At 35.8% G+C, this 21,647-nt stretch overlaps 1 protein-coding gene across 6 annotated transcripts in view; it reads right to left on the bottom strand.

Annotated features, from left to right (window-relative positions):
- The window catches only part of dctn1b (dynactin 1b), a 178,518-nt gene that overhangs the window by 83,464 nt on the left and 73,407 nt on the right, over positions 1-21,647 (bottom strand). For 3 of the 6 annotated variants that reach the window (XM_028801503.2, XM_028801500.2, XM_028801501.2), the window contains exons 5-7: positions 8,974-9,015; positions 2,566-2,583; positions 451-471 (exon numbers count right to left, since the gene is read on the bottom strand). The exons of 2 other annotated variants lie outside the window; for them this stretch is intronic. In XM_028801503.2, the coding sequence (XP_028657336.1) occupies positions 451-471; positions 2,566-2,583; positions 8,974-9,015 (81 nt within the window). The remainder of the gene's footprint in view (positions 1-450; positions 472-2,565; positions 2,584-8,973; positions 9,016-21,647) is intronic. One more of the 6 variants, XM_028801502.2, reaches the window with a different exon arrangement.

Genomic DNA, 21,647 nt, shown 5'->3' with positions numbered 1-21,647 from the left:
GCTATTTCAATCTTATTTAAATCATGCAGCTATGACATACAGTTCTCCTTGGTTACAAAGATATAGTAATATAATGGATTTACCAAAAATATTGTAAAAATATGAATAAGGTTTTATACCAAATCCAGCATTAATAATACCTAATCAGAGTGTTAAACATACATTTCAAAAACACTTACAAAAAAGGAAACAGTGACTTATAATATATGTATGTCTCAGGATGTTTTTCAGGATTACTGGATTTAGCGGAAGAGATATAGTATTTTCAAGAATCTCATGATATGCATATGCTATCAGTTGTGTTTACAACATCAAGATATTTGCATGAATTCTCAATAAATAACCACTGGAAAGGTCTGGAAGTCCAGTGGGCACCTATTCCTAAATTTAAACAACACCAGACCATTATCCACTCAACCCAAAAAACTGTAACATTGTCATTGTTCTCACCTTAGTTCGCCTGGTGGTGGTCTGGAGGAGAGTGGAAGGATTCAGAGTAGGAAACAATCACATGAGGAGAAAAGGATAAAGAGATAGACAAGCAGTGGCAGGTGGTGACAGCAGACGGATGACAGAAAGGCAGCAGCAGTGGTAGGGTCAGTTATTAGGGGCAAGAAAAAGAACAATCACATTTTCATTATTACAGAAGTATGCTTTTGTAAGGCCTGGTGATTCTAAGACTTGTTATTGTGATTAACAAAATGAAAGCAACTCTTCCGACTGCAAGATCCAACTTTTCCACTGCAAGTAGGAAAATGCTTCACTCCTGATTAACAGAGTAAAGAACAGTTCTTAATTACTTTACAACAGAAATAGACTAAACTTCCCAATTCCTGATGTACACGATGGAAAATAAAATATTGGTCAGAAAGTAAACTTTTACACCATCTGCAAGGCAGAACAGATGTGCATTAGGTGGATGCTCACAGATAAACTCCTAGGTCAAGCTGGCTTCAATAAGTGACATGGGTAAATTTAATACTACAACAAAGAACACCTCATACATGGACAAACTAATAATTGTTATTAAGCTCACTGTATTCACCATATTGAACAATTAAGGAATAGCACACATAACCTAAGAGGCCTGGTATCTATGACTGGTAGCTTACTCAAACAAGAATTTAGTTAATATTGTTTTAAATAATGTATACTGTTACTTGAAAGATATCTACAAATTTGTCACCCTCTGCTTTCGGCATAATTTATCTGCAATTTGCAGTTAGCAATAGGCACACAATTTAAGTGCAACTTTGAACACCATCTGTAAAGAACAACCTTAACAAAATCAACTGAAAGATGGCAAATTCCCAATCTTTTCTTGATTTGCTAGTATAATGCTAAATTTTAAATCTATAAAAAAAAGAAGCTGATAGGAGTAGACAATATGCGACTAACTTCTAACTATTTAAATATCCTGAAAAAGTGAGCATCACAGCAAATTAAAATACACCTGCTTGCCTGATAAGTTCTTATTCTGATGTTACTACTACAAAGACAATTAAATAATAGAAGCATTTTTCAGGAAGGTTAATTTGATAAAGGGCCAATTTATTTGAGATAATCACTTATGAGTAACAGGGACAAATGTGTCTGTTAGATTTTTCTTGAAAAGAAAAGGAGAAAAAGCTTAAAAATAAAAGGAAATAGTAGGATAGAGACTCTTGCATGTAAATAAAAAAAATCAGTCATGATTGGAGTTTAAGAAAATATTGAATAAAAAAGGTATTCTTCCAGGAGAATACTTAAGAATTTGAAGAAAAACATTACAAAGTAATGTAAAACTAAGAAAATAATTATTCTGGACTGCCAATTTTTCTCCTGTATTAACTTTTTCTTAAAAGAATTTGCTTAATTTTTCTGTAACTTTTTTAATAGCAGAGCATGCTGCAAACCATGTGCCCTTGACTCAAAAATGCTTGCTGCAATTGGAAGAAATGAAAGAAAAATGTTTCTTGCATAGTCAGAGAGTGAACTTGCACTCCATTTTTAAAGCTTGAAAAGACTTAACATGGAAATCAGATGCACAAAATTTATATGCAATATTGAAAGAATATTTGAAACAAAAATTAAAGAGGCTTGAAACTTGGTACATAAAAACCTTTTATATTTTTTAACACATGCCAGTAACTTTACAGTAGAAAGAGCTGCTGTACACATGAATGTTTCTTTTAAAATATAAAAATTTGCATTTTAGTCCTATTTTTATGCAATAAAAATGGATCTGTTGCAAAAATACCCTATACTGAGAAATTAACTTCATATAAAAATCATAAATCTAAAATGTACAGAGCATACAGAAAAATATAAGACATGATTCATTCTCACTTTAATAAAATGAACTATATACAGATAAAAATTTGAAAACTTACAATATAAATAAATAGTAACTAGAAAAAAAAGGAAACTGCATTATAAAAAAATGAGTTTAATGAAATGAATCTTCTCTGTAAACAAAAATAAAAACTCCTTTGCCGTGTAAATGAATACAAACATTTAAATGTATTCCTAATATTGGAATTATAGCACAATATAAAAACCAACAATAGGAGTATATTTCTGTACCTTCTTCTGAGTTGGTATCTGCCTCAACATTTTGCAGGGTAAAAAGGTACAATGGAATAAAAGTAAGAAGAGAGCGTCAGTCAGAATCACAAAGAAACAATAAAGACAAAACCCCCGATGCAGGTTCTGCTAGGTACAGTGCAGAATCACAACTAGAGGCTGCTCAAGACAGCTTGCAAATGGCTGCAGAGATCTTGATTCTGCTATTCCCTCAATCACGTCCTCTATGATCTATTGTTCAGCGTCTAATTCTGCTTTTCGGCTTTCCAAATGTTTCCATTATAGAATGCAAAAAAAAAAAAAAAACCACAGCATTCAGGACCCGCTAATTAGAACACCTATTCTGCAGGCCAAAGCCGGCACCTACGCTCCTGAGACATGAAGCCCCTCACTGCCTGTCTCTAAGATTCTCCAACCACCGCCCTGATTCCTCATTACATCATCACTTATAGAAATACCCCCCACCCTCTCTGTAATTCACTGGCAATATCCGAGAGAGAGAGAGAGAGGCAGAGAGAGAGAGAGAGAGAGAGAGAGAGAGATGGGGGAGGGAAACTGACGAACATGGCAGCTTTTATTCTTAACAGTGGAGCAGGCTGACAAAAGAAAAGATGCAAACACTGAATATACAGTATATTTTTTTTCAACACATTACTGCATAGTGTTTTTGTTGCATTAAATTTTATGTTTTTATTCAACTATACTGTATTTCCAACCATGCATAGCATACTATGTCTAGAATTACAACAACTTATACCTTCCCTTTTACAGCAACTAATAAAGGACTAACTGCATCCGTGGGTTATTTCCAACCACTATAACACGGTATGAGATCTCAAAGACATCTTAAATTTAATGTTTATATTTAAACATAACAGTTCTAAACATACTCCCATTTATTTAGCCTCTGAAAATTATAACATTAAGAAATTAAGGAGGAAATCTTCAATGATGAAAACAAATCAGTGCCTAATGAAAACTGAAGCAGACAGCAAAATGAAGAACATATGCAATGCTTTATTTTTATGCAGTTAATCAAATATAGTCTTAAACACCTGATGTAAAATATAAAATCTGATACTTAAGTTTATGAATAACTCCAGACTATGGGCATGGTACAGCACAGAAGTGTCTTCTCTTGATATTCTACACATTTTTCTCACTGTGCAGATCAGTGTTCATTAAACACTGAAGTACATAAATACCTTTTTAACTTATTATGGAGTACACATTTAACTCAACAGCATAAATAACTACAAATATTTCAGACTGTAAACTTTTATAGGGAAATCAGTGTTAATGAAAGGTTCAACTTTTAGCAAGCGCACTACTAAACATTTTTACTTATTTTTGTAGGATTTATCTGAAATGGTCTTCAGTTGAAATAATTATTGAAAAAGGTGCATTCCATTAGAACCATAATAAATTTTCTGTTTGTTTTTTCTTTAATTCTTTGATGTAAGATTCAAAGCTCTTTTTTTAGGCATGTACCACATGAGTACACAATAACTCATGGCATGTAAGGAGTAAGCAAAACAAAAGTGAAGGGTATAAAATCCTAAATATTAAGCTTATCTTTATGTTACTACTCTATTTGCATTTACAATTGTACATTCATAGTCTTAGATAGTTTTTTTTTTTAAATGCAGCAAGGTATTTAATGTAAACAGATTATTTTTCAAATCTTCTTTATACGAAACTTGCTGACTTTAAAGTTTTATAAATATATAAAGTGTGTAGATAGATAGATAGATAGATAGATAGATAGATAGATAGATAGATAGATAGATAGATAGATAGATAGATAGATAGATAGATAGATAGATAGATAGATAGATAGATAGATAGATAGATAGATAGATAGATAGATAGATAGATAGATAGATAATTAAAGGAACACTTGTTAGTTAGAGTATAGCAAAAAGTCAATGAAACTTCTGGGCTATTGATCTGGTCAGTTAAGTAGCAGAAGGGGTTGTTAATCAGTTTAAGCTGCTTTGGTGTTAATGAAATTAACAACATGTACACTAGAGGGGCAACAATGAGACGATCCCCAAAACAGGAATGGCTTAACAGGTGGAGGCCACTGACATTTTTCCCTCATCATCTTTTCTGACTGTTTTTCACTAGTTTTGCATTTGGTTACGGTCAGGGGGAGATACCTGGACCCTACAGAGGCTGCACAGGTAGTCCAACTTCTCCTGGATATTTATGTGCCATTGCCAGAAGGTTTGCTGTGTCTCCCAGCAAAGTCTCAAGGGCATGGAGGGGAAAGGCAGTTACTCTTGGAGAGCTGGACAGGGCCGTAGAAGGTTCTTAACCCATCAGCAGGACCAGTATCTGCTCCTTTGGGCAAGGAGGAACAGGATGAGGACTGCCAGAGCCCTACAAAATGACCTCCAGCAGGCCACTGGTGTGAATATCTCAGGCCTCAGGCCACCAAACAATCAGAAACAGACTTCATGAGGGTGGCTTGAGGACCCAATACCTTCTAGTGGGCGCTGTGCTCACGGCCCGGCACAGTGGAGCTCGACTGGCATTTCCTATAGATACTACAATTGGTAGGTCCACCACTGGCGTCCTGTGTTTTTCACAGATGAGAGCAGGTACACCCTGAGAACATATGACAGACGTGAAAGGGTCTGGAGAAGCCATGGAGAACGTTATGCTGCCTATAACATAGTTCAGCATGACCAGCTTGGTGGTGGGTTAGTGGTGGTCTGGGGAAGTATATTCTTGGAGGGTGGCGCAGATCTCCACATTCTAGGCAACAATACCCTGACTGCTGTAAGGTACCAAGATTAAATCCTTACAGCCACTGTTAGATATTACGCCGATGTAGGGGGCACTAGGTTCCTCCTGGTGCAGGACAATGCCCGGCCACATGTGACCAGAATGTGTAGGCAGTTCCTGGATGATGAAGGCATTGATGCCATTGACTGGCCCACATAATATTTTTGAGCAATGTACATACACACAATTTCATTAGGGTTGTGCAGTATACCAGTACTAAAAAAGTACTTAAAAACTAAATTTTTAAAAAGGTACAGTACCAGCATTTTGGTATTTGCAGTAACAGAAGTAAATGGTAGTTATCAAAGGACAGGGATTCATTGTTCCTCACTCCAACGTACTGGAGACTCCACGGGGGACAAACAAAAAACATATTTTGATGTGTTGAACATCAACTGGGGAAACTGCTCTTCAACACACTGGAGACTCCAAAAGGAAACCACTTTTTGTATTGACACAAAGTGTGACAAGGCAGGGAGGCAGAGAGACGCAACAGAGAGGCTTAACGTGATACTTTGGGGGATTATCCTTTATTTGCTTTGGAACCAAAGTTGAAAAGCTGGTACCAATATCAAAACTTATACTCACACTGAATTACAATATATTCAGAATATGCTACATTTCTTGTTTTAATTGTTGAATGAAGAAGAACCTAATATTTACAGGCAATGTAATCAGTTTAAACCAGTGATTCTGAACATCTGGATACCGAGATACTAAAATGTGAGATTATGTTAGTAGCAAACTATACCATGACATATTTTGGAAATGTGGGCATATTTTTTATATTTTTAACCCAAATTTCACATGCATGCTGCTGGCACAGACTCCAGGTTTGTTCAAGCATGTATTTTTTAAAATGAAAGGCACTGCTTCTGTATTCATGAACAGTAGGATGCAAAGAGCAATCATGTAATTTATTTTCTTAGCTCATAGGACTGTGCTAGTTTTGGAGTATTTTTTTTTTTTTTTAAAGAGAATCAACAAAAACAAAGTTATTAATATTTTCAATAGTTTAATAATTTCTTATGTTCCCTAGATAGATGTCAACTCCAAATTTTTTGCACAAATGAGGTGTGCCCTAAAACATTATCATACTTTCTAGTGTAGTGGCAATGGTTGAGGATATGCCTTGCAAAACATTTGGCAGACCTCTATGGTAGTCAATGAGTTATATGACCTGTACACCAGTCTTTCTACATAGTTTAGCAGTTTTTACATGCCACTTAAAAAGTTCAGAATTACAATTTTTAGCTTTGAGTAAAAGCAAAAAAAAAAAGCATATCAAATATTAACAACAATTGCTGAAACAAATAAATCAGCCTCTTTGAACCACAGACTGCCTTTTAGTAGAATCTGTTCAAACATCTGATAATTATGTTAATTTCTTGATTATAAATAATCTGAAAGTCTACATTAAAACAACATGTACCACACCAAAAGCACATGCTTTCATTTAAATATATCAGACCTTTATAAGTGAACCGCAAGAAATGTTACCGTATTTGCCTCTAAATATGTATCACAATAAAACACCTTAGCATAGTACTATATTAATCTAATCCTATGTACATGAATGCACAACAACTCACCAAGACAGAAGCTCAGATATTTGAGCTTCAAGAAATAAAAGGGGGAAAAAGGTCTGTGAAAAATCTAAGCTATGACAGTTTGTGAAAAATAAATGATGTCATGGGTGAGTCTGGTTTCTGAAAAATGAAGTTATTACTTAAGAGTAAAAGCTACACCCCACCTTAACATAAATGAAGCAGACAGGTAAATATGTATCTTTCCTATTTTCTACAGTATGGTAAAACAAAGCAATATACTAATATAACTAATTTAGGTTTCCATTCAAAATGGTCTCTATTATATTTTTCTTTCTATATGATATGCACAAATTACTGGCAAAGATTATATTTAAACATTTTTAAAAACCTTGTAAACCTGTATCAAATTTTAATAAAACAGTTTCACAACACACTCCTCTCCACAGATCCTTCAGTCATGTGCTTAGAATAGTTTTGTATCCCTTAAAGATTTTACAAACAAAATAAGCACTTTCTAATCAAAGTAAGTAGACATTCACAAAAGCATTTTGACCAGCCCACAAATTCATGCACCAAGATCAGCAGAACAAACTAGCATGCAGGGGGAAGAGGTGATATGGCAATGACGCCTCACAAAGAAAATGATACATGCAAAGTGAAAAACATACAGAGGAACGAGGAATCCTTGGACTTGAAGGACGAGAAAGGTTATTCAAGAAGCCAGAAAAGGGGCAGGCCATTATTGCCATTTGCATCAACAAATCTTCCCTGACCAAAAATTTATAAGAAAATAAGAATTGCTATAAATCTGTGACATTCGCCTTTAGGCTTCTGCAAAAAGCAATTTCTCTTTCTATCCATGAAGGTACACTTTTAGTAGGCTGTAATGTAATGCTATGTTTTACTCCCAACAGGAGTAGGGTGGAAGAATAGTGATGGCACAGCACCTGGGAAGTTCTATCCCAAGGGAGAAATCTGATCATTTCCTCTCAAGCATTTCAGCCATTTTCTGCTCTGCTAATGGAATTCCACAAATATATATCTTTCATTACACCTGTGAATATACAGGAAAACATTCCTCAAACTGGACCTGGAAAGAATTGTTACTTCCTAGCAAGTGTACCTTGCTGCTATTATAAAAAAACACAAGATAACACAGCATTCAGAGATTCCTGAGTAAAGAATTATAATAGTGTGTTTTCAGATATGTATATCACAGTTTCTGGAACAGCTTTTTCCATTACAGGGTTTCAGAGTGCCCAGACCAGGACCATACTTTACAGGCAGGAACCAAATCTTGACACATTTTCACACAACCCCATTTTTTTTAATACCAGGTTAATCTGGAGGAGACAATCAACCCAAAATGCAATTTTTTTTTAAATGGGAAGGAAACACATGCAAGTGCATGATGACTCCATACAAAAGGTGACCAAGCTTGGATTAGAGCTCAGGGCACTGGAGCTATAACATGGCAGTAACAAACTACTGTGCCATTCTTTGTAAATTTATGAAAATATATGCTCCCATATGGTAACTTCTGTTTACATAATACCTTTCAATCTATTATTTCACTTTAGTAAATATGACTAAGGTGTTTCAAATGGTTACATTTAAATGCAATACTGGAAAGTTTAAAATGGCATACAGAATTATGACCATAAACGTTATGCAATTGCTTACTAACTATAGTTAAAATTAAGATGGCAACATGGGATTTCACAAAATATTTTTTATAAATCTTTGTAACTTTTTCTGAAAATAATAATGTTAACTTTCTTGGTTTACTTATAAAAGTACATACTGAAGAATTAAGAGTAATAATCTGTAAGACATTTTCTCGCATAAGTTATCAAAAGCATGTGATTCTACAAAAACAAGCAAATGAATAGCATAATGTTCAGTACAGTGCAAGCACATTAACAGTATGGAGCACATGACAATGACGGTGATATATAAAGTGGACATAATTTAATGAAAAAGGATGAATAAAGCAGGATAAATGTGTGACTGTTTTTCTTTTTTGGCTTTTCATGCAGCCTTCCGAGTGTGCAAAGTCATTTACATAGACAGAAGCATGCACCACCTTCTTGGGTTTCACTCCTCGCTGCATGGAAAATGGCAGGGGAAAGATCATAGGTTAGAAAGATATACAGAATTCTCATCGTACTGGAAGCCCTTAATACTTACTACATTATCAAAAAATAAAAAACAAATACAGTACAATTATTTTAAATGTATCCAGAAAAAATCCCAAAAAGCAAGATGCCAAATACAACAGTATAATTGAGCATAGTTATCATTACCTGACACTTTAACATAGTTTACCTGTTACTGTGTGATCAAGGCATTGTAAAATTACCTGAATACTACATATACATGCATACATGTATAAATACACACACTATATATACAGGTGCATCTCAAAAAATTAGAATATCATCGAAAAGTTAATTTATTTCAGTAATTCAATTCAAAAAGTCAAACTCATATATTATATAGATTCATTATACACAGAGTGATATATTTCAAGCGTTTATTTCTTTTCATTTTGCTGATTATGGCTTACAGGTAATGAAAACTCAAAATTCAGTATCTCAGAAAATTTGAATATTACATAAGACCAAAAAAAAAAAAAAAAAAGATTTTTAATACAAAAATGTTGGCCTACTGAAAAGTATGTCCATGTACGCATTTAATACTTGGTCAGGGCTCCTTTTGCATGAATTACTGAATCAATTAGGCGTGGCATGGAGGTGATCAGCTTGTGGCACTACTGAGGTGTAATGGAAGCCCAGGATGCTTTGATAGCAGCCTTTAGCTGGTCTGCATTGTTGGGTCTGGTGTCTCTCATCTTCCTCTTGACAATACCCCATAGATTCTCTATGTGGTTTAGGTCAGGTTAGTTTGGATCTCAAGCAACTTGAATTCTGTGCCTCTCCACTCTTCCTCCAGACTCTGGGACCTTGATTTCCAAATGAAATGCAAAATTTACTTTTACAGTGGAACCTCACGAACATCTCGGTACACGTACAAATCGGTTTACGACCAAAAAGTTCACCAAACTTTTGCCTCCGTTCACGACCACACACTCAGTATACGAACAAGCCAGTTTCCCTTTCGGTTTGTACATGTTCAGTCTCTCCCTGTGCATTTCCTGTGCAGCGAGCAAGAGAGAGAGAGCGAGAGAGCGAGATGCACGACACAAACACACACACAGCGCGAGAGAGAGACAGACGCACACACACAGGCAGTGTGTGAGAGAGGGGGCTGGACGCATAAGGTAGGAAGGCAGTTAAAGAATGCACTGGGCTTGATTTTGTTTACACTTCTGTTTACAGCGATCGGTTCGTAGCGTGCATTGTTGCAATGTTACTTTTCTTGGTGGTTTATTAAATTACAGATTTTTTTCAAATGTTCATTTTTTTCCCTGTGCTTAAAACGCGGTTGGTAGTGCTATAGCGCAAACTATTGCAGTGTTAGTTTTCTCAGTTGTTCAAGGTTTTCTCAGTGTTATTCAATGTTTTTACATTTAGTTTACTATTACGCTGTGCATTCTATGGTTTAATTAACTATATTTGTGCTTAAAAACTTAAAAAAATATATATATTTACATACAGTTCGTATGGTCTAGAACGGATTAATTGTATTTACATATCGGTATTTACAAATCGGTTTACGACCAGAGTTTTGGAACGAATTATGGTCGTGAACCGAGGTTCCACTGTATCTGAAAAGAGGACTTTGGACTACTGAGCAACAGTTAAGTCAGTTTTCTCCTTAGCCCAGGTAAGATGCTTCTGACATTGTCTCTGGTCCAGGGGTGGCTAGACACAAGGAATGCAGCAGTTGTAGCCCATGTCCTGGATACATCTGTGTGTGGTGGCACTGACTCCAGCTGCAGTCCACTCCTTGTGAATCTCCCCCAAATTCTTGAATGGGCTGTGCTTCACAATTCTCTCAAGGCTGTGGTTATCCCTGTTGCTTATACACCTTTTTCTGCCACATTTTTTCCTTCCACTCAACTTTCCATTAATATGCTTGGATACAGCACTCTGTGAAAGTCAGCTTCTTTAGCAATGACCTTTTGTGGCTTACCCTCCTTGAGGAGGGTGTCAATGTCTGTCTTCTGGACAACTGTCAAGTTAGTAGTCTTCCCCATGATTGTGTGGCCTACTGAACCAGACTGAGAGACCATTTAAAAGCTCAGGACACCTTTGCAGGTGTTTTGGGTTAAGTAGCTGAGTGGAGTGTGACACTGTGAGTCTACAATACTGAACTTTTTAACAATATTCTAGTTTTCTGAGATACTGAATTTTGGGTTTTCATTAGCTATAAGCCATAATCAGCAAAATGAAAAGAAATAAACACTTGAAATATATCACTCTGTGTGTAACGAATCTATATAATATATGAGTTTCACTTTTTGAATTGAATCACTGAAATAAATTAACTTTTTGATGATATTGTAATTTATTGAGATGCACCTGTATGTGTGTGTGTGCGTGTGCATGTATGTATGTATGTGTATAGATAGACAGACTGACTATCTATCCATCTCCGTAAGTCTGGATCATAATCTGATTACTTGGGTGATCACCTAGCAGATAACGCTTGTGGTTAGTTGGCCAGTTGGCAAACAGGCATATTATAGAGTACCTGTCAAATAATAGTGTATACAGTATACTGTATATGTGTGAGTGTGTGTACAGTATTATTTTTTTTCTGTTGCTTTGCAAGGACAGCATGATATCAGAGAGCAGCTGTAACTGTCATGTTTAATGGGGATGTCACTGCCTAATCTGCACTGTCCATGTGTGGTACTTTCACACCTGTATACTGTAAAGCTACACTTTACAGCACTGCCTGATCTCCTTTCTGAATGCATGAATAATTTACACCACATCAATGCATGCATGATGTTGCATCCCTTTTGGAACAATACTCCAATTTGCAACCCACATGCATTAAAAAAAATTGTAGTGATTTCATTTGAAGAGTAAATTAGCTGACCATAACGAGAATATTATGAAAATATTGTGTTGTTTGTCATAAATTCATTCTACGTTGTTCCTGCACTTCTGAATTTTAGTCTTAATGATAGAAGCTTGGGAATCACACTGAGAGAAAAAGATGAGGGACTCACAAGTATTGTGGACTATAATTTGATTTTAAGGTTAGCAGAGGTTAGCACTGCTGCCTCACAACCCAAGTTATTTCTGGCCACAATAATCAGTCCAGCAGAGTTGGCAGACAATTTTTAGTCCTCATGGACACTTAAAAGACCACTGCACCATTTTAATTAACCTAAAACTTGTTCAGTTTGCCTTTTCCCCTTGACTTCAATAAATTTAGCGAACAACAATATTCCTGAACATTTTTGTGCTTTCAACAAACACAAGGCGAAGCAAATTCAGCAATTGTTACTTATAACTACTGCAGGCATTTTTTTTTGCAAAAATTAATAAATAAATTACTTCAGAACACATCTATCTAGGATAACTTAATGTATGTAAAGATTGTGAAAAAATGACTTCATCTTAAAAAGTGCCAACTGTACATTTGACGAAAAACTCACCAAAGAAGAAATATTTGCAACAACAAAAAAGCTTTCTGTATATAATGGGAGTGATGTACACCAAAAAAAAACAAACAAAAAAAAAAATCATCATTTGTCATTTGGGGAGAAAAAAGTCTGCCTCCTAACATTAACCTAATCACATAACAAATCTTTCTGAATAATCACCTGAAAATTAGCTTTAAAAAAAAAACACCATAAGTCACCAATTTAAACAGAAAGATAAATATATTACTGTCAGTAAAACCAAACAAAAAAAAGGAGTTTAGAGCCCAAATAAACATGGACAAACATGTTTAATAAATATAACAATAAGACAAAAGAAATAAGCCAGTGTTTTGCATTGAAGAGCAACTTTGCTCCTGCTACATTCTCAATCTACTTCAGTCTTCTCTCTCTTTAACACATATTTATCTACTTTTATTATTAGGCCCGTCCAGGGTGGCTTACGAGTTTGTTAAGTTGATTGCTCCGTTACAAGATTTCCTATGTCCCATGTCTTCTGCTATATCCATTTTGCTTGCTATTGTCATATGTCTTCTAAACCACAAAACATGCTTATGAAATCATTTCAAAACATGCTTATGAAATCACTCACCCCAGCGGGGAATCAAACTCGGGTCTCTGAGGCACGGCAAACTTGCTGCGCTCTGAGACAGCAAATCAGCGCTACGCCACAGAAGCTATTGTATAGTTCTTGAACCTTTTGTGAAAGTGTTTATTTGATCTTTGGCAATAAGGCTTCACACATTCTATAGTTTATGCCTCCATTTTGTAACATTTATTACTAAAATATGAAAAAGTTTCTGTTTTAACAATGTGTTTACACAGATTACTGTAGAAATGGAACACACATGAAATTCACACGTTCCAAATAACAATCTATTATTTCCACTCTAAAACTCCAGCAGTTCAGTCAATCCCAGATAATCAAACAAGGCATGAGCTGGGAAAACTTAGTGAACGTTCTGCGACGGTGGGGGATGGAATAGCCGGCTGCTTGCTGCTCGTCTTAATTAGCACATTTAGAAGACAAAAGACGCTGGCAGAGAGGTGAGAACGGTTTTAAGGTGAGCCGGATCTACGAGTTTTTTGGAAGACTCTGGTAATTGTAGTGTTAAACACACAGTTAGTGGGTTACAGACATCTAACTCAGAAATTTGGATCTGTATAATGGTGATGGAGAGGTTGATAGATGAGATTAGACAGGAGTCCCCGTGGACTATGATGTTTGCTGATGACATTGTGATCTGTAGTGATAGTAGGGAGCAGGTTGAGGAGACCCTGGAGAGGTGGAGATATGCTCTAGAGAGGAGAGGAATAAAGGTCAGTAGTAACAAGACAGAATACATGTGTGTGAAAGAGAGGGAGGTCAGTGGAATGGTGAGGATGCACAGAGTAGAGTTGGCAAAGGTGGACGAGTTTAAATACTTGGGATCAACAGTACAGAGTAATGGGGATTGTGGAAGAGAGGTGAAAAAGAGAGTGCAGGCAGGGTGGAGAAAAGTGTGAGGAGTCATTTGTGACAGACGGGTATCAGCAAGAGTGAAAGGGAAGGTCTACAGGACGGTAGTGAGGCCAGCTATGTTATACGGGTTGGAGACGGTGGCACTGACCAGAAAGCAGGAGACAGAGCTGGAGGTAGCAGAGTTAAAGATGTTAAGATTTGCATTGGGTATGCCGAGGATGGATAGGATTAGAAATTAATACATTTGAGGATCAGCTCAAGTTGAACGGTTGGGAGACAGTCAGAGAGGCGAGATTGCGTTGGTTTGGACACGTGCAGAGGAGAGATGCTGAGTATATTGGGAAAAGGATGTTAACAATAGAGCTGCCAGGTAAGTGGAAAAGAGGAAGGCCTAAAATGAGGTTTATGGATGTGGTGAAAGAGGACATGCAGGTGATGGGTGTGATAGAACAAGATGCAGAGGAAAGAATGATATGGAAAAAGATGATCCGCTGTGGCAACCCCTAAAGGGAGCAGCCGAAAGAAGAAGAAGACTCAGCAATACTTTTGTGTATAATAGTGCTAAGAGTTGCTAATTGTATAGTTTATTAAGCAGTTCAATTAAAATCATTGCCTGATGCCTATACTTCAAACACTAAAGGTAAATTGCCAACAATTAATTCAGGTTCAATCAAGTCAGGTATTTGTCTTCAGGTATAATTGGTATTTAAGAGGTATATTGCATCTTACTAGTTCCCTTACTATCATGATGTCATTAGCAAATAAAGTAAATGTATTTAGCAGCATTATTTCCAGTACAAGGTGTAATACATGTTTAATTAAAATTATTAAACTTTATATTTAATTATCTCACGTGGTGTTAAAATGTAGAATGTAATTCTCTCTCCTGTTAAAATCATTTCAGATTATTTAACTTGGTATTATACACACTTTTTACAACCAAAACCACAGGGCGATAAGAGTATTTTAAGATTAATTGACATTATTAGAATGTCAAGTTGAAAATGAAGACTTGTATAGATCAGATGCTGAAAAACTTTAATGCACATGTTAAAAAGAGCTCTGGATACAGCACAAACTGTATATTAAAAAATACAGCATTAACCCATGCTATAAAATGATATTCTTACTTTCAACAAATAACAACTTCACTGTGTCTCTGATACTAAACACCATAAACTTTAGATTTATTACCAAAGGCTGATGTTAGTTGGTTTACTTTCACATAACCTTAATATATGCACATAAAAGACAATACTTTCTTACTACTATTGTCAACAGAAATGAAACCTGTCAGTGTCAAGTGGTGAGCCAAGTTTCATTTTACCTTTACATGTTGCCATTAGATGATGCAATTCAGAAATACAACATCAACTTCCTGTTGTGTGCAGATTATACTTCTCAAATAAACAAAATAACATACGGGGGGACTCAGCTAAACAGGGGAACTAGAGAGAACAATAGGGACCTGGTTGTACTCTGAATAGACTTCACCAACACCTACAGGTTCATACCCCAAAAGCTTGTCACAAAGGCTCTCAATCAATACCACACTCCAAGCAATTTAGAGAGCTCTTGCTGGACATAATACAACAACTTTAGCTTAAGAATCTCCAGTGGATAAATTAGATGGGGCTGGCTCGGGATCAAGAAAGGGATTATCACTGGTTGCATCATTTCAGTGATCCTCTTTGTACACACCATAAACATTTTGGTAAAGTCTGCCAAGGTAGCATACAGACTCTCTAAGTTTCAGACGCCGGGTACCTGAAGCCGTAACAGAACAACCAGTTGAATGAAGAATTAAGACAAAGACCTTTTTTCCCCACAAACAGTTCACGAAGGACAGACAGAAAAATAATCAAAAACAGAAAGTGAAAAATTATGCACAAAGACAATAATGAAGAAAATGAGCACCCACAGTCACAGATTACTTCCAACATATACAAATCAGAAGTAAACTGTCCTCACTAATATATACAAACTTAAGCACTCTTCACTCAACATTAAAGAATCTCAGAAAACTGGACCCCTGGCAGCCTGGACTTCAGTTTTTATACAGCTAGCCCTCTTGCCTAGCCAATCATTACTCACATTTTCAGGGGTCCCGTACCCAACATCTTCCTCTTATCAGATGCAGTGTCATTATTTTAAACCTCCACCTTTCCCCACATGTGCTCAAATGTTGTTTGCTTCTGCTGGAAAATTCACTTAATTTCATGCCATCTTTTTATTCTTCTTTTTATGCATATATTCTCTGCTGGGAACCTCTTAAACTCAGCACTCTGCTCTTTCCTTTCCACAGCAGATTCGGGTCGCTTCAATTTCAAAGTGTGTCTGGCAATAAAATGGCAGGGTCAAATACTCGCCTCAGCATAGTGCTGGCTCAAGCCCGGAAAAACCCTCTAACTTGTTGGCTGATCAGTGGAGCAACTCATGAGAAGTCACAGAACGCCAATGCAACTTTGCCCCGCCACCACATTCTCCCTCACTGGAGAACTACAACAACAGATAAGGAACTTTTACTGCTATAAGTATTCAAAACATTCATGATAAGTTGTAAAAAACTATCACAACTATTCTTTTAAAGTATCTGCAGATTCGGCTTAACACAGATTGGTATATATAAACTGCCCAAAACAATTTTAAAAAGTCTCCCAGGTAGACATCGAGGTCAAGACAGGGAGAAACTAAAAGGCAGCAGATGCTGACAAGGTAGCTTAGTCTTAGTTGAGGCATCAAGACCTGGTGGGCACAACAGCACAAAGGAAAACTGGTCTAAGGTGCAGCACAATTTTGTTATGGTATGATGGTGGTGTCTAGTTCAAAAGGAGGCCTGGGCAATGATTGCGGAGGAGCAAGCCAGCAGGACAGTTGGTATGCGATAATAAATAACATGGAGTAGATGAGAACATGTAGTGGAGTGCAAAATATCATGGTCTGAGCTTTGGAAGGCTGAGCTTCATCACTTGAAGTTCTTGATCCAGGCTGTCTATAATGCTTTACCAAGTCCTTCTATTCTGCTGGGGGATGGGGGAATCCAAAGAATGCCTGCTGTGCTCTGAGAAGGCACCCTGGAGCACATCTGGAGTTGCCACAAGATACCTTTGAGGGAAGGAAGATATCAGTGGCAGCACAATTAAGTTTTGAGAGCTATAGTTGACATCATTCATGGTGCCACCACCCAGAATACAGTAAGTGCCAGCATCCACTGAGATGAGACAAGCTCTCCAGAGGTTCCAAGTAGGTTATACTCTTGGAATTTTCTGTTCCATGAGAGGACTGGATCCAAGAGGTCAACAAAAGGAACAGAGCAAGACATGCGGAACAGGAAAAACAGTACAGACAGAAAATGGGTAACAGGTGAGGTATGAGCCAATTGAAGTAAAGTGAGAAAGGTGCACTGGCCAGTCATTCTGCAAAATGCCTTCCATCTTTTGCATCTGTGGGGCCAACAAAAGAAGGGCCGTAAAGATAGCCACAAAGGATGCCAAAGCTACAGTAGATCTACGTGGCCATGAAGGGGAAAGCCATTAGGTAGAGTGCAACCTGGGCACAAGTCAGGGCTTGATCAACCCCAACTGGGGAAAGGAAGTCCCTGAAAGACCTAAAACTCCTGATGACCCTGGGAACATCACTAAAAATGATTTGCATCACATTAAAAGATGTAAGTGAATTTTCTTTTCCAGTTTTATTTATTAATTGACTAAATTAAATGTGAGTAAGAATGGATGTGTATGTAATTGTGACCTTAGCTTGCTTCCCTTAAAACAAACAATTCACTTAAGTAGTTAAGGAGAAAATTCAAACTTGAAATGCTACAGTGCAATCAAACAATAATATTAAATACTAATTATTTTAGAAAACAGTATAAAAAAACTAGAAAGTTTTATCTCAGTGTGAAAAACAAATCTAACAGTCTAAAGATTAACTGAACTGCATGCTTAAAGAAAGAAAGCTTATATTAAAATAAGATCTTCAAATTGCCTATCCAAGCACACATTATTTGAAATACATCTACTACAACAAAAAGAAGAAGCTGATACTGATCTGATATTCTCTGCTGAAAAAACAAAATTACCACTCATACTCAAATAAGATGATATCCAGAATGAGTCCGTCTCTTACTTTAGCTCTCCAGACCAAAGTTATTATAGTTAACGTAAACTAAAATCAAAACTGAAACTATTATTAAAAAAATATTTTTGTAAAATGAAATAAAGTAATTAAGAAAACCGAAATGAAAAACTAAAACTAAACTATTAAAGTAGCTGGAAAAACTGAAATAAAATAATAATTTGCTAAACATAATTTTAGTTTTTGTTTTTGAATGAATATTCTTGCTGTTAGTTTTGAACCCTTATAACTTTTAAACTCTAAAACTGAAAGTCATCCACTACAAGCCGCCCACACATACTCATCCAGTGAATGGTGGCTGGTGATGGAGGAGTAAAACTGAACAGAATTTCCAAGTAAGGTCAGAAAAAATATAGAGATAAAAACTAATATAAAAAGGCAAAACTATAATAATCTTGCTGCAGACTACAATAAATACAAAAGAGACCAACTAAAAACATCACCAATAATCAAGGTAAACTGTTACATGGTGTACATGTTGTTGTTTCCCTTTATGTATTTACCATTTATTTATTAATAAGTAAGTAAATAAGGAGTAACAGAGAAGCAGCGTTCATCCTTTAGGGTTAGTATATGTAGTCTCTATACCAATTACAATTTTGGATGCAAAGCAATGACTAACATGTTTTAAGTTTCCACATTCTTTATGTAATACCTAAGACCTTAAGTATAACGGTTCAAGTAAATTAGCTGTCAGACTTATCTGAAATATTCAAAAGAGTTATTATTAAAAAATTAACAGAATATCACTTAAATGACATATATAGCCCGCAGCTCCCTATAACATTTAGTCTCAGCAATGGATGGACTGTTTATAAAAGGTGAAACAGGACATGTACATGCATATCATGGGCTTTATTGCTAGCACTGAAGAGAAAAAAAGAAAAAAAAAAAAAAACACGCACACAGCTGACACAATTCTGTAGATCACTAAATTTGCATCTAACAGCTTAGCTTAATGTTTTCATTATAAGGTCTCTTGGGTATGCATGTGATGCAGGCCAAGCATGATCACTGAACTAAAACATATCCAGAATACCTCAACCTATTCTTAATTTCACCAATGGTAAGATAAAAGTGTTGTTATAAAGGATTGAAGTCCTTATGACTTAACTTACAGTGGCATGCAAATATTTGGGCACCCTTGCTTAAAATGTCTGTTACTGTGAATAGTTAAGTGAGCAGAGGATGAACTGATCACCAAAATAAAGTTAAAGATGACACATTTCTTTAAAATGTTTGGCAAGTTTGCATTTTTATTTCCATCATTCACAAGTACGAAATACCAAATAATGAATAAGGCCTGAAGCAAAAGTTTGGTCACCCGACATGGTCAGTACTTTGTAACATCCCCTTTGGCAAATATCACAGCTTATAAATGCTTTTTGTAGCCAGTTAAGAGTCTTTCAGTTCTTACTTGGGGTATTTTCGCCCATTCGTCCCTGCAAAAGGCTTCAAACTCTGCAAGATTCTTGAGCAGTCTTGCATGCACTGCTCTTGTACGATCTATCCACAGATTTTTAATGATGTTTAGGTCAGTGGACTGTGAGGACCCTGGCAAAACCATCATCTTCTCGTCTTAAGGGATTTCATTGTAGATTTTGAGGGATTTCATTGTAGATTTTGAGGTATATTTCAGATCAGTATCTTGTTGTCCCACCTTCTTTTTAACTTCAGCATTTTTACAGATTGTGTTATGCTTACTTCCAGAATTTGTTGGTATTTATTTGAATCCATTCTTCTCTCTACCAATAACATGTTCCCTGTGCTAAGGATTGCGCATATTAGTCAAGGTTTAGCTGTGATTCTTGAGAGAAGATCTAACAGATATTATCGCAGGGATCCGGGTTCGAATCTTGCTCATGGCACATTGCTGAATGGAAGAATATATCCCTAAAATATATATATATATTTTTTTTTTTTTTTTAACTTTCTCTTCAAAAAATGGCGCTTTAAATTCTACTTTGCAGATTTAGTTGTTTATTTTTATTTTTTCATTAAACAAAAACTGTTTAATGAATGATTGATTTGTCAAGGAACACATGAACAACAAGCATAGTTAAAATCACAATTAAACAAACTGCCTGCAAATTCTATTGAATCATTATTACGACAAATACAGTAATAACGCATTTCACTTACTTATATAGCACCTTTACCATGCTCTCAGACAGCCGCACAGATAATCAAGAGGAGTACAATAAAAATGAAAGCACAATAAGAATGAATAAATAATAGTGCACAGCCTTGTGTATGTATGTACAGTATTTATAAAATTTGTGAAGTAATATATTCTAGTTGATGCTGACATTTAAATAATTTGAAGTAGGTAAAAATAAATATTTGGAAATATTGCAAAGGGAAATGTTTATATACTTAGCGCAAAATAACTATATGTGTTCCAGTAAACAGCATACACACCACTTAATTATATATTTATGCTGTTCTACAGCACAATTAGAATCGTCTTGAGTATTAAAGGTGTAGGTTTATTTTATAAGCATATTTTATAACATCAATGTTAATATAGAGTTTACTATAATTATTATTATTCTGTATTACCACTGATATGAAAGATTTGTGAAATTAGTGTTAAGTACAAAAAATGAAACTATGATTATACAATTCAATGTTTATTATATTTATACATTATTATATCTGTCTTTATACGTTTTGAACACATATTTAAAAAATGTAATAAGCTGCGCCAAGAATGTTTAAAAAAATCATTCAAAAAATGTGTACGTGAATGTAAATATATCTGCACAAACTGACACTCTTGAGCAGGGGTGTCAAACTCAAATAATGAGTGGGCCAAAATTTAAAACTGAACAAAGCCGCGGGCCAAGGTTGAAAAAAATTACCTTTTAATAGGCACCCAAACAAGTTTTGCATTGAAAATTGAACAAGCAAGGCTTATATAACTTTATAATGACATGCAAACCCGAGTTTCATGTTTAAATATAAAAATTGAATGCCTCTTTTCTATTTGCAGCCGTCTGAGGTAAATATCAAAATAAACTTTTTTCCACAGGCTAATAAATACATTTGAAAACAAAATAACAATAATGAATGAATCAAACATTCAAGCCTTGAAGTAGCAAGAGAAGAGTGCATGAATAAAATGTTTTTGCTCAGTTTGCTACACTGATTTGCTTTAACACTGAATATGGAACAAGCCATGCTTATAGCTTAACTTAACTTAATAGTGCAAAATCAACTGTCAAAGAACAAACGAAGAAACATCAATGGCATATTAAATAACATTTAAATAAAAAATGAATGCCTCTTTTCAATTTGCTAAATATCAACATTAACTTTTTCCACTGGCTAATACATAAATCAATCATTCAGGCCTTTTTACTGTTCAGTTTGCGACACACTGATCTAACATGGTGTGTTCAAGCCAGACACCTGGCATCTTTTCTTGGATGCTAGTTCATCAGTGTCGGGGCTCAGGCTTTGAGCTGAGGCAACCTTCATTATCGAACGAAGGTGTTCATCAGTGAGACGTGCCCTGTGAGATGTTTTCGTCATCTTCATTGAGGAGAAAAGT

Source organism: Erpetoichthys calabaricus, chromosome 5, assembly GCF_900747795.2.
Source record: "Erpetoichthys calabaricus chromosome 5, fErpCal1.3, whole genome shotgun sequence".
Classification (NCBI taxonomy): Eukaryota; Metazoa; Chordata; class Cladistia; order Polypteriformes; family Polypteridae; genus Erpetoichthys; species Erpetoichthys calabaricus.
The sequence above is the reverse complement of the archived record's forward strand: the minus strand, read 5'-3'. Positions and strand labels throughout refer to the sequence as shown.